The following is a 13734-nucleotide window of genomic DNA, read 5'->3' on the forward strand; positions in this document are numbered from 1 at the left end:
CCAATACTGCCGCTTCATTAGCCTGATGAAGGTAACAGCCCAGAGGGGGGAGAGACAGGGACGTGGCAGGCAGAGACCACCAGGTGGACTACAAACATCTACCCAATGCCTGAGAAGCCTCCGAGTTGCATGGCTGAGTTACCTGGTGATGATACTAGTTGAATGCTTCCGCAATTTCCAATTTGTTGGATTTCATCTAAGACACACGAATGCATTCCACTGACATCAAATCGGCTTCAAGGCAGCAGCACTGCTGCAGGAAACAATAACATTTAGCCCGTTAAACTGGAAGCTGGGAGTGGTTAAATTGGGAAAGTTGATCATTTAAGTGGTCATTTGTGAAATGCCTGCACTGTAGCGAACACGGCAGCAGCACACTACCACAGAGTTTATGCTCTACCAAAGAGCAGTGCTTGCTCCTCGACTATAGTGCCGTTCTCCAACTGCCTTGCATATGGGCAACACCTGCAGTCGTAGTATTACAAATATCCATTAAACTTTAATAGAATCAATCAGACTTCTATAAGAAAAGCCAGTTCCTGTCCTTACAGAATTGGCTGAATCCCAAGCACTGGCGGAGGATGAGAGGAGGGAGTGGATCAAGAGTAAATAAGAGGAGAATGGTAGCGCTAGGTAGGACTAACAGAGAGTAAACATCATTAATTGGAGAAGCACACATGGATGGATGCGGCCAGATGGCGTTTTGTACTCATTTGTCATACACTGCTGACAGGGAGGGAAGAGAAAAGAGGAATGGGGAGAGAGAGGTGCGCGTGTGTGTGTGTGTGTGTGTGTGTGTGTGCGTGCGAGGTGTTTATTGATTGCAGAGTATACCAAAACACACTAAACCTAGTTCTCCTTGTTCTGCATCCTCTGTGTGTGCATGTGTGTATATAAATATATATAAGTGTCCCTGTGAGTCTGTTCCTTCCTGTTTGTGCATGTTTTTGACTGCACTGCTACTCTGCCAAACTGGGTGTGAGCTGGCGTGGGCCGACACAACACCCCACAGATCATCAAACCTGGCAACCATTATGGCCCATCTGTCTGCCGAATGAACGCCATCTATGCCCTACCACCACAGCGGTCAGCAGCAGCAGGAGGGGGAGCGAGGGAGAGAGAAATGGGAACTGGCCTTAAAAACAAGGATGGAGGTGGGGATTGAACAGAACATGGCAACCGACAGAGTAGCCCATGCAGACTGGCTGTGGGTGTGTAATACATAATCACCCACCTCTACTGGCATGCCGATGCAGGAAAATTGCTAACATCCTACCCAATATGAAATGACTGAAATAGAACTACGAAGCCCTTCTATTCTCATCACATGTAAACAATGTAAAATTAATATAATAATCGCAACAACAAAACAAAATCCAACTTGCTTTAGACAGAACGAGTAACAGATAAAAAAGAGAGAGAGAACAAGATCCATGCCATGCAGTACATGGAGAGTAGTGCTGGAGGCTGATGGTCTGTTCAAGCTGCTACCTCAGCTCACTTTGTTCCTGGCAAGGACAGGCCAAATTCAGGGAGACATGCTCCCAGTTCTGCGGGGCCAGAGTGCTCCTTTTCTAAATCTCCTGTCTTTTTCTCTGAGAGCTGATGTCCTTCTCATGATGGGTTTTCAGGGTTTTTGGATAGAGACAGACCGAAGACAGAGAGAGAAGGCAACAGAGCAGCAGCATGTCTAGGCCAGCAGACTACGGTAACTATTGTGCTGGTAGCTCAAAGTGAGCGCCAGCACCGTTAAGACAAAACATTACGATAAAAAGTCGCATGCGACTTCAATGAGGTCTCTGTAAGCAAAATGTTAAGCAGAAGAATTGTACAGCACATGAGGGCAGAAATATTAAAAACCGCCAGACAATCTTTTGTCATCACTGCTCCTCTAGCCTCGGAGACCACATGCATTTTCCTTTCAAAAGAAAAGGAAACGCCTGGCCAATTACTGATGGTCAGCAGCTTTATTCAACACACACACACACACACACACCTCTCTGTCTCTCTAATAATTAGGCTCATCTGCTGCAGCTGCGTCTAGTTTCTCCCAGCGGCTCTGGTCAGGAGATGCCTATGCCAAAAAAAGGACAGGTCTCTTTCAGGCTACTGCTCCTCTAACTCCGTGCCTGCATACATTCTGTCACTTCCAACTAAGTCCTCATCAACCAGTTTGCTTATTACACACCAGCCTTCAGCAGCCAGCGCAGCAGGTGCTCTTTGTTCAATAGCCAAGAAAGTAAATGGTTTAAAACACAAAGGGCTTCAAATGAAAGGTACATTTAAGGTGTGTTCTAATCTGCAACGGAGAAAAGAAGTTGACACTACATGTTGCTCGAGGACAGGATTTATGTCTATAGCAGGTCTCTGTGTCCGACTGTATCTCCTGCCATTTTCCTGGAAGCCAATTAAATAGCACAGCAGTGACCTGAGGGGACAAATGAGGATTTATTATATCCATAACAACGTCCAGCGTGAGCACACACACACACACACACACACACCTGCCAATCAAACACACACACACAAACACACACACACACACACACACACACACACACACACACACACACACACACACACACACACACACACACACACACACACACACACACACACACACACACACACACACACACACACACACACACACACACACACACACACACACAGTGATGTGTGTGCATACACACAAATCCATCCACACCCACATGTGTGCTTACACACAGATGCACATTTTGCACGTGCTGACAAGCATGCGCATGGTGTCACCTTGGGTCGTGCTGTCACATCTGCCAAAGCCTTCCCTGCAGAGAGAGAGGATCAGTCACAGATCTAAATAAGCTGTCCCACCGAGCCATCACACCACTATGCGTCACCTACCCGTCACACCCGAGCTACCATTTAATGCAGACCAAAAGAGCCATCCTCTGTCGGCAACACATTCAAATACTTAGTGTAAATTCAACTGCGACGAGAGCACAAATGTAACCAAATGGACTCATAAGGGCTCGTTAGATTTACCCGTTAAATAGGATAAGCTATTTGTCAGTTGTTGTTTTTTTCTTTTTAGAAATGTTAAAAGCCAATTAATGAGCTGGATTAAATCCTGACCCCAACTCCACCCTACCCATCTCTCACCGTGCGCACACGCACCCCAACTCCTCTCTCGACACACACACCCCAACTCCTCTCTCTCGACACACACACCAACTCCTCTCTCTCGACACACACACACACACACCCCAACTCCTCTCTCGACACACACACCCCAACTTCTCTCTCGACACACACACCCCAACTCCTCTCTCGACACACACACCCCAACTCCTCTCTCTCGACACACACCCCAACTCCTCTCTCTCCACACACACACACAAACACACTTCAATTAGCGACAGCATTCAGATGCATCTCCCCGGGCTGTGGTGAACCATGTGTCGTCGTTCATTCACACGTGTTGTCAGTGTCGTGTGCCGCCACCATAATCCTACACTCTGGTTTGGCATTTCAATGTGTCTCACATGTGCAATCCAAAGCCAGGGAGAGGCCGTGCTGATCTGAGGCTGTGTGGTTGCATGGCGCCCGGGTGTGCGTAATGTTGTCGTTTGGCTGGGCCACATCTCCATAAAAACGCAACAGAATCTCTCGCTGTTCCCTGGCCAAGCTTTGTTTGACGAGGGGAGAGATAATTCTATGGAGAATAAGGATTATTAACAAGCCCCGCAACATAATTCAGATGGATTCTGATTTAAGCCCTCATCTAATTATCACACAAAGTCCATTGAGAGCCTGATCGCGTTTATAATTTCAACTTCATTCTGATGTACGGTACGGACATGCAGTACACGTCACAGCTGAGTCAACCGAGATGAAACTTCAGGCCAATTGCTATTCTTGTCCAGGCCTTCTAAGGACAGGGAAGGGAAGTGAAGCAGGCCTATCAGAGTGCACTAGGGGTTTGGGCAGCCTATCAGAGTCAGGCATACGTGTTTGGGCACATCTCTGCAGGATTCCGGTTAGAGGTCACATGGAGTGCAGTGGGCTTGCGCTGCAGGCTCTGTCTTATTAACCATGGAGACAACGGGAGGGATGGGCGAAGGGTCACAGTCTGTGTGTGTGCACGTGGCATTCATGCATGCGCACACGTTGTGGCGTGGATGGGAATGTGCCAACTGTGTGTGCAAGTGCTGGATCAGTGGAATAAATCCACACTTGAAAGAGCAGCTCAATCAAGCTCTCCCTCCCACCCATCTCTCTCTCTCTCTCTCTCTCCCATCCCTCTCTCGCTCTCATCTCGCAGATTGTTCCCCTGCTCCTGGTTTACAGAGGGTTTAAGAGTTCACGGGACTGGGGAGCAAGCGAGTGCTACCAGGGGTGAAGGGGAACTGCTGAACCCTCGCCACATCCCATCAGCACCCTCTCCCAGCCTGCCAATCAATCTCAGGCCCACATAGGGGTTGGGGAGCTGCCAATAAGAGGCCAAGACACCCGAGTCAATGTTCATCGCGCCAACATACGGTGCGGTACATACACTCATAAATAGAGTGGATGACAGTTACACAAGGGACCAAAAGCATTTAAAATCACATTCCGACATCACACATTTTATTAATATTTCATTAATTTCTTAATTTAAAAAGATAATCATATTTTTTTTACTAGCAGTTTTAAATGGCAGAGCAATATAAGAATATCAGAAAGCATCTCTGCATTATCATCACTCATTGTTTATGGCAGGGTATCCGTTCCCGCTTCAGTGACAAGTTAAGCCGGTTTCTTGAAAAATAATTTGGAGAAGAAAGAAAAAAAGCGTGACCCCATTTTGTTTCCTATGCGATTCAATAAAGGCAATTTCATGCTGCCAAACGTGGAGAAGATGCCCTTCATTAGTACGGCATATTCCAAGACTGGAGATTGCCGTGGCTCACGTTCATAGCTTAATCCAATTTATTTTAGCATGATAAAGGGCATTACTGCCAGCCAGCCCCGATGCCCACCCACACACACACACACACACACACACACACACACACACACACACACACACACACAGGCACGTGCTCACACACACATGCTTACATAAACACACATTTAATGGTGAAGACACCACTAGAAGAGAACACAATGCCCTTGGTGCTCATTCGGAAAAACGGTACCACAACTTTCTTAAACAGAGGACTGGTGGAGTTAAGACTTCAGCAGAATTAACCGCCCAGTCACTGACAAATTACTTGGCATGCACTTACAATAATATAGGCCAAAAACTAGGCCAATGTCTATGTAATTCTAATAACGTGCATTAAAGGGACAGTCCTTAACACAAACGGAAAACAGAATTCCAACACAAGAGTTTTTATGTCTCTTCTCTTTCTTTACCAGAGTGAAAGGGGCCTTTTCTGACAGACATACATTTTATAGCAAAATGATGGGTGTTGTTTGCATACAATACACAGGAGAAGCCAGTAAGTATATGCCAAATTCTATATACATTTTTTACTAAATTCTTTAAAACTATGGGAATTTAATGAAAAGACATTTTCATTATGTTTAAATGAACAAAGATGCATGGAAGAAAAATGGCTTCTCAAGTGCTGCAATGGGTCATTAATTCACTCCATAAAAGTCTTATTTGAATTAAGGGAGTGAACCTGCTTAACTTCAAGATTTCATTAGCAACTAAAAAGGAGTTAATGGCCACTACGTGTTTGAAAAATGAAAGAGGCAGAGTTTCTCCTTGAGAGATATATAGCACATTATTTAGGAGTCAATGCCCCAAATTGATGGAGCGAGCTGACCAAGCTTAAAGCCAGGGGACACGCAGAACTTGTGCCTCGTGGTCGGAAATGAGGTCACAGCTTAGCGAGTCACCAGAACCCGCAAAACACCCGCAAAGCTACTTCCGTGGCTCTCAGCTCATACTGCCGACTGAGGGCTGCATTGACAGGTTTCACTGTGTGTGGTAGTGTGTGCACGCATGCAGATGAGAGACAACTTGTGTTTCTGCGACCGACTCACTCCGACTCGCTCATCAACGTGCCGTCGCTTTCAGACATGGCATATCATCCTCAAGTTTAGCACATGCAATGCATTCAAACACAAGTGCGGATGTCTTCACTGTGCGCATGGAGACTGGAGATCGGCGTTACCGTTTCCCCAGTCCCCAGCCATTCAGTCACACACACACACACACACACACACACACACACACACACAAATAGAGCGAGAGCGATAACAAGAGACAACTAATCATAAAACAAGAAGAAATGGATTGAACCACCGTCTCCTGTTGAGACTAGACTGAAGCCTTGCCAGGCTGGAGCCAATAATGCAAGTGATAGAGGCATAGGCATTTCTCTTCTCTCATGCACCCATTTCTCAATGAAGCCTAAACCTGGGATGCGTTCAGAGTTGAAAAATGAGGAAAAAATAAAAGAAATATGAACAACACTGTTCCAGGTTGAATGCAATGCGAGAAATCATTTCGGCTGACGTTTTTAGATCATACCCAAGTAACTCAACAGAACTACCCTGTTGGAAAATATAACGTTCTCAGAGACTTCACTACCGGTGAAATGAACATGACTGCAGGCGGTGGGAGCAGATTGCTAGCCGATCTGGTCTGGCCCGGCCCGGCGCTTCTTGGCACACGCTGCCCTCATTTCCGCGGGTCAGCAGATCCCCGGGCCTCGCCACCTGACGGCAGATCTGGAGGCTGCAGCTGTTTGGCCTGCCTGGTCGCCACAGGCAACCGGAAAGACGCAGAGCGTGGCCTTCGAGCCACCGGCACTCATCTCCGGCAGCATGGAGGGGGAAGAGGCGGCCTGCGTGTTTCCATTGTGCAGGTGGGGGGTGACTACCCAACCTGGTCTATATACGGCGGTAAACAGGAAAGTAACAGTAGGGTTGGAGGGCGGTGCCATCTGTGGCGTAGTGGGGAAGCAGTAACATCACTGAGGTATTTGGCTGAGCACACATTATGAAGGCTTGGAGCAGTGACACCGACAGAGACCGCTGACAAATCCAAATCACAACTTGGCGACTGTCGTTTGTGTTCTCTGCCCCCCTGAAACCACAACGACGTACGTAGAATGCATGACCTCCATCAGGCCTCTGTGTGTGTGTGTGTGTGTGTGTGTGTGTACTCACTGCGGGCACTAGGAGTTTCTTGACTTCCTCCACCGCTCTCCTCATTTTGATCTCGGCTCTGCCCTGTGTGTCTTCCACTGTGATTAGGACATGAAGGTCTTCGTTTAGGTGTTCCCAGTTTGGCTTTCCTCGGTTCTGCTCCTCCTAGAGAGCGAGGGAGAGACAGAGAGACACACAGTGAGTGGATGTGACAGTGTGGGTTTGTTGGAGAGTCAGTGTAGTAGCATGGCATATCACAGACACAGACACAGACACAGACACAGACACAGACACAGACACAGACACAGACAGACAGACACACACACATACACACACACACACGACAGGCGTGGCCCTTTAGTCAGCTATTTAGCTTCAACTTTGAAAGGACACGCTGCATTAATAGATCCCCTGCTTCAGAGAGATGCAGACGACAGCTAGCCCTACGGCAATTAACATCACAAGGCAAGATGGATGGATGACGGGATCAGAGAGTGATGGTGGAGGGGTGGTTCGCCTTTACTAACTCCTCTACTAAGAATAGTGTTCAGGGTGGGCACCACTGTGCTGTCCGTGTGCGTTTCTTGCACGCGTGAGCACCTGGCAAGTGCCTGCCATCATGTTTGTGTGAGGACAATAGCACACAAGAGGCAATAGGATATTTTTTTTCTCCCTTTGCCTTGGTGAAAAACGGGGAAGAGCCAAAGCTGGAAGAAGGAGCTATAGTGTAGCACTTGCACCCCTTGAAAGGCAGAAAAGAATGAAACCATCACTCCCTGACAGCCTTTCAACCACATAAAATGGAGAGCCTTTTCAATCCATCCCGATTTGAATTCGGAGGATGAGAGAAGAAAGTCATTTTGAGTTTTATTGCTTTCTCAAGGAGCTGTGGCAAAAAGCCCTATTGCACCTGGCTCTTTTGAGAGAAGTGTAGAGGACACACCGAGGCATATAGAAAGCACTCGCTTTTATATATACAGTACTATTTTTAAACAGTATGCTCTTCCATTTAGCGCGGCGGGTGTGATGGCCTCTGTCCGTCTGTCCTGGCTGCCTCGCTGACGGTAAATGCGTATAGCAGACAGTGAGAGAGCTCTAAAAAGCTTTTGAGGTTGTATCGCGTGTCACTCTGCGCTATGAAAGCGAGTGGTTAGGAAAGCTAACCCCCACCTCAAACCCCCACCTGAGGTAAGGAGTTGAGGACACCTTAATGGCAAAGGTGGCCTGTACTCAGATTCTACTGCGAAACCTGCACTGATTAGAAAAAAGAAAAGTGGATCCCGCACACAGTCTCGATCTTGCAACTAGAACGTTTTATTCAGATGAGATGACCATTGCACTGTCAACAAGCAGGTGGGATATTTGATTTGTTTTTACTTGCGCAAGCAGAGCGCGCAAATAAAGAAATGTCTGGTGTTTCGATGCGTAGGTCCGTGGCTGCGTATGACGTAATGATTAATTTGTGCTTGATATGGTATTGGTTTCAGATTACATACATGATACACTGAAACATATCACGTCACCATTGAGAGCCAGTTATACGCCGGCATTGGTACATATCTTCATTACGTCATACGCAGCTACTGACATACGCAGCTACTGATATACGCATCAAGCGACCCAAGTAACCACAGTATACTGCTAATCAACTTACAAATTACATATACAACTTACATATACAATTACATGTATGTAATCTGAAACCCATCTTTATTACGTCACCATTGCGAGCCAGAGATTTGAACGTTCGTAGCGGTTGACAGTACTAGTAGGTCAAGTAGGCACTGGACAGAGTGCAGTTCTAGTTAAGATTTGTGTTTGGCTTTTCTGCCTTTATTGATAGATACAAGTGAAGACCAACAGGAAAGAGGGAGAGACATGCAGCAAAGGACGTCATGAACGGGACTCTATATGTGGCATGCACCTGGACCACTTGGCCAGCGGGCGCCGCGGATATTTGATTTATGACAGGTACATTTGTAGTTAAAAAATAATAAATAAAGAACAGACTATCATGCCCCCCCCCCCTCTGGAGAGAGAGAGAGAGAGAGAGAGAGAGAGAGAGACGTGGCTTAATTGCCCACAGTGCATTGTGGTGCTCGGCAGGAGCCCTACCTGACACGCTTTTCAATAGGTCAAAACAAATGGCGTGAAAGCAAGCACACACACACACACACACACACACACACACACAGAGTGCCACCCACCAGCATTCTACTCTGCAGAGAGCAGTTGCCATGGCACTGCTCTTTGCAACACACACACACGGTTCAATATTCTCCTCTTGTTTTCCCCTTTTCCACATGTGTGTGTGTGTGTGTGTGTATATGCGTGTGTGTGTGTGTGTGTGTGTGTGTGTGTGTGTGTGTGTGTGTGTGTGTGTGTGTGTGTGTATGCGTGCGTGCGTGTTTGGGGGGAGCTAGTTTCAGCAGCCAGGCCATTATTTCACCATGACTGTTTGCTTATGGCCTATTAAGGGACATGGGGATTGGAAGGTGACTCAGCACAAACTGGAAGGGACGCGGACACACATTCAAACAAGGGCTGCATCTAGAAGTATGGTGCATGGGTCAGAAATCAACATTACATATAGACACAGACCCTTCATCATACAGCCCACCACCCAGGGCTGCAGCACTTGTCCAGTGTGTGTGTGTGTGTGTGTGTGTGTGTGTGTGTGTGTGTGATTAGTCCGGGGACCGGGGGCTGTGGTGAAGGTATGCGACTGGGAGCAGGGAGAGAAAGAAGAAAATGCATAAACACATGCACGCCCGTGTGCACGCAAACACGCACGTACAGCATAAACGCATGCACGCCCGTGTGCACGCAAATACAGCACTCACATCAGGCTGACTGCCTGTGAACAAGGTCACCGCGTGCCCCCTGAGAGAATGTGACAGCATGACAAACACCAAGGAGGGAGGGGGAATGGAAAGTGGGGGGGGAAGAAAGAGAGCGAGAGCGCGAGATAAAGGGACTGCTGGCACCCTCTTTGAAGAGCACGCCCTGACATCCAATGCCATGACCAGATACCAGGTAGCAGAGGTGGGACAAAGTCCCTATGTCGCAAGTCCAAGTCGAGTCTCAAGTCCCGAGTCAAGTCCAAGTCAACACAGGCAAGTCCCAAGTCAAGTCCAAGTCCTTTCATTTTGTTTCGAGTCCCAAACAAGTCCCACCAAGACATAATACTAATTAATGATATGTAAAGATTTACATAAATCATGAGCATTTTCCACAATTTGCATTTATTTATTAAGGGTTCTGGAGTCCACCAACAAAATTTTCAATTTCCTCCGTGAGGACAGGGTTTAAAGCACCACTCTGTACAATGGGGTGGTTGTAGTTTGTCTCTCTGCTCTTCTATTGAGCCATTTAGATCATGTCAAAGGTCATGTCTCACCGAGACACAGGATCTGACACAAATTCAATGTTTCCCCTGAGCAAGCAGGCTATTATTATTACAATGGTAAAATGTCATTACTTGCACTGAAACCGTGTTCAAATCCAGGGTAGAAGAGGAATGTTACATTATATACCAATACCAAACCATTTTACATACAAAAGATAATCGGATAAACTTAAATAATAAGAAACTTAAACTGTGCACAAAAATAAGGAAGACTCTAATACAATCAAACATTAAACTGATGCTCTAATTCACTGTTCCAAAACAGCAGCGATGGAGTGAAGCCGGTATGTGTTTGTTTATGTGCAACACGTGGAACACAGGCGACGCTAGTACACGCTACTACATGATTAAGGTTACCAGTTTAGATTAACAGAAATTAATGAGTCCTGTATTGAACTTATACTTTAATGTTGGGGAACCAATACGAATTACAAGGCGATTTATGTGCTGTCCTCCTGTCTCGTTGTTGTTGTGTTACCGTCTATAGAGCACCGAAGTCTGACATCACTTTCAGTAGAGGGCGTCTGTCCCCAGGTTCATGTATTTGTTTAGTTGCATTGAAATCCCCATTGAGGCGATTTGAGATCGCCTCATATAACAACTGTGTTTGAAAAATGAACATGTCACCCCGGCCGCTTCACTCATATGGATATGAAGAATCAACTGACTGAGAGAAAACGCTAATGTTACTGCTACTGAATTAGTTAGATTTTCGCTAGAAGCAGACTGTATCATATATGAGTGACTGACTGTTGCAAACGATACAGAGACACCTCCCTGACAATAACGCCGAGACAGCTTGTTTATTTTTGGACCACAACGCTTATAGTAGACGATATTAAGATCACCCCATGTTATTCTCCATAGAGAAATCACTTCCGCGAACCAGGGGAATCGTCGGGATGAGCGAGTTACGTCAGGACTTCGGTGCTCTATGGGACTGTGAGTTTGTCAGCGTTGCCATGTATCGTGAGAGAAATAAGCAAACCGGCCAAAAAAGAAACAAGACAAAAACAATTTAAAAAAATCTCCAGAACGTTACACTTTTTAATCATTTTAATATTATTTGGGCTTGCTGTAAGGCAACTAGAAATGCTGAAGGTCCACAAATATTTTTTGAACCATGGTCCGAGTCTCGCACGCAAATGAAATTGCTGCGCCCTCACCTAGAAACAACCAATTACCATATACAAACCGGGTTTGTATAGCTCTTTCACTTTGACAAAATATTCATTATTCACACAAATCCAAATTTGTTTCATTCAACTGAATGTGTGAATGTGAGCCAGTCAGCGCAACATTGTCATCATGACATGCCGGGCATTGCCGGCCCATAATACACACATTCAGAGTGTTAATTGCTTTTCTCGGCATTGATCGAATACAACGGAGAATTCAACTCGCTTTGTTGTGGCTTTCGCCTTTATTTTATATTCTTTATGGAGGGATAGACAGTATAGGCTACTATACTGTCGGGATCGGGAGTCGAACCCGCGGCACACTGCCAGACTGGATTACCAGCCAAGGTGCCTGGACCGCTGAGCCACGGCCCAGGCCTTTTCTCCAGGGTCCGCAGAGAGGTGTGCCGCGGTCCGGTCGTGGACCGCGGTCCGCCTGTTGAGGACCACTGCTGTAAGGTATTAAGTGACTTGAAAATGTTCAAGTCAAGAGGGCTCAAGTCAAGTCAAGTCTCAAGTCCTTGGCGTTCAAGTCAAGTCAAGTCTCAAGTCTTTGGCATTCAAGTCCCAAGCAAGTCCAAGTCTATTTTTGATTTGATCAAGCAAGTCTAAAGTCATCAAAATCGAGACTCGAGTCCAAGTCGAGTCCCGAGTCCAAGTCCCCACCTCTGCCAGGTTCTGAGGAAATCCCCCACATGAATAAAAAAAACACTGAGATGCTGTCCCTCCCCTGCCAGTGGTGGAAAAGTAATTAAGTACATTTACTCAAGTATTGGACTTTGAGATACTTTTACTTGACTTGAGTGCATTTGCCTTCTTCGATACTTAATGTCTTTATACTTTTACTCCACAACATCTCAGAGGCAGATATTGTACTCTTACTCCACTAGTTGAAATTACAAAACATTAAGCCCCATTTTCTATTATTATTGTTAATATTATAGGCTCATGTAGATGTATCTTCTAAATTTTGAAAACTTGTGAAATGGAACATTCTGCATAATGAGTACTTTTGTTGAAATGTTGAATACAGGACTTTTACCACTGTCCATTATCGCGCGCGCGCACACACACACACACGACACACCTGTTTCAAGCCAAAGGCCTTCCAAACCCTCCATTGGAGCCCAATAAATCCTGGAGTCAAGGCAACGCTCCTAACACAGGAGAGAGTGGGGGTACGCTCCACATGAAGACAGCGTTACAGAAATAGACGGTGACATGTGTCATTTTCATTCCGTCTCCACCCCCCACTCAGTTGTATTGGAAAAGCTGTGTCAAACCGGGGAAGGTTCCACAGGCACTACAGCCAGGCAGCTGCAGTCTCATTTGATCTGACGTTGGGGGTGTCTGAGGGCCATCACACTACTATTTAAACCCAGCAGTCTCTCTCTCACCTCCGTTATCCTCACCCTGCCTTTAACCTGGCTTTTAAAGGCCGCTCCCAAAGAGGGAGGGGTCTGTGTGTGTATGAGGGGTTCTGAAATGCCAGGAGGTCAAAGCCAGGGGGGTTGACAGACAGGCATTGGGGCACTGAAGGACAGACAAGGCCTGAAAAGGGACTCACTGAATTAAGATATCAAATGATAGTAATTACAACCATTTGAAGTACTTGGGTTGCCATTTGAAGTACTTGGGTTGCAATTTTGTCCTGCAAAATCAAGTGTGTGTGTGTATATATATAATATATATATATATATATATAGAGGCCTTTGAGGAACAGGTCATTGCAATGTCACAAATGCACTCACAGCTGCCCTCCGTGGCTATAAAGACCAATACTATTAAGAGCCTCTCTTTAGTGCCACGTCAGAAGGAAAGATATAAATTATAGTGCCGACTAACTGTCACCTTCTACCCCTACAATCTATTCCACGTGTCCAGAGCCTTCTACCCCAACAATCTATTCCATGTGTCCAGAGCCATCAACGTCAACTTCTACCCCTACAATCTATTCCACGTGCCCAGAGCCATCAACGTCTCTCCCGCTGGAAGCCAATTTTTGGCTGCAAGGAAAAT

The 13734-nt window shown here is 46.2% G+C and overlaps 1 protein-coding gene across 1 annotated transcript in view; it reads right to left on the reverse strand.

Annotated features, from left to right (window-relative positions):
* The window catches only part of qkia (QKI, KH domain containing, RNA binding a), a gene marked incomplete at its 3' end in the record, with an annotated part of 83483 nt that overhangs the window by 22191 nt on the left and 47558 nt on the right, over positions 1 to 13734 (reverse strand). The window contains 1 exon segment of the mRNA XM_083792636.1: positions 7150 to 7293. Coding sequence (XP_083648762.1) covers positions 7150 to 7293 — 144 coding nt within the window.

This window comes from Protomyctophum parallelum, assembly GCF_964188405.1.
Source record: "Protomyctophum parallelum genome assembly, chromosome: 20".
In the NCBI taxonomy this organism is placed as follows: Eukaryota; Metazoa; Chordata; class Actinopteri; order Myctophiformes; family Myctophidae; genus Protomyctophum; species Protomyctophum parallelum.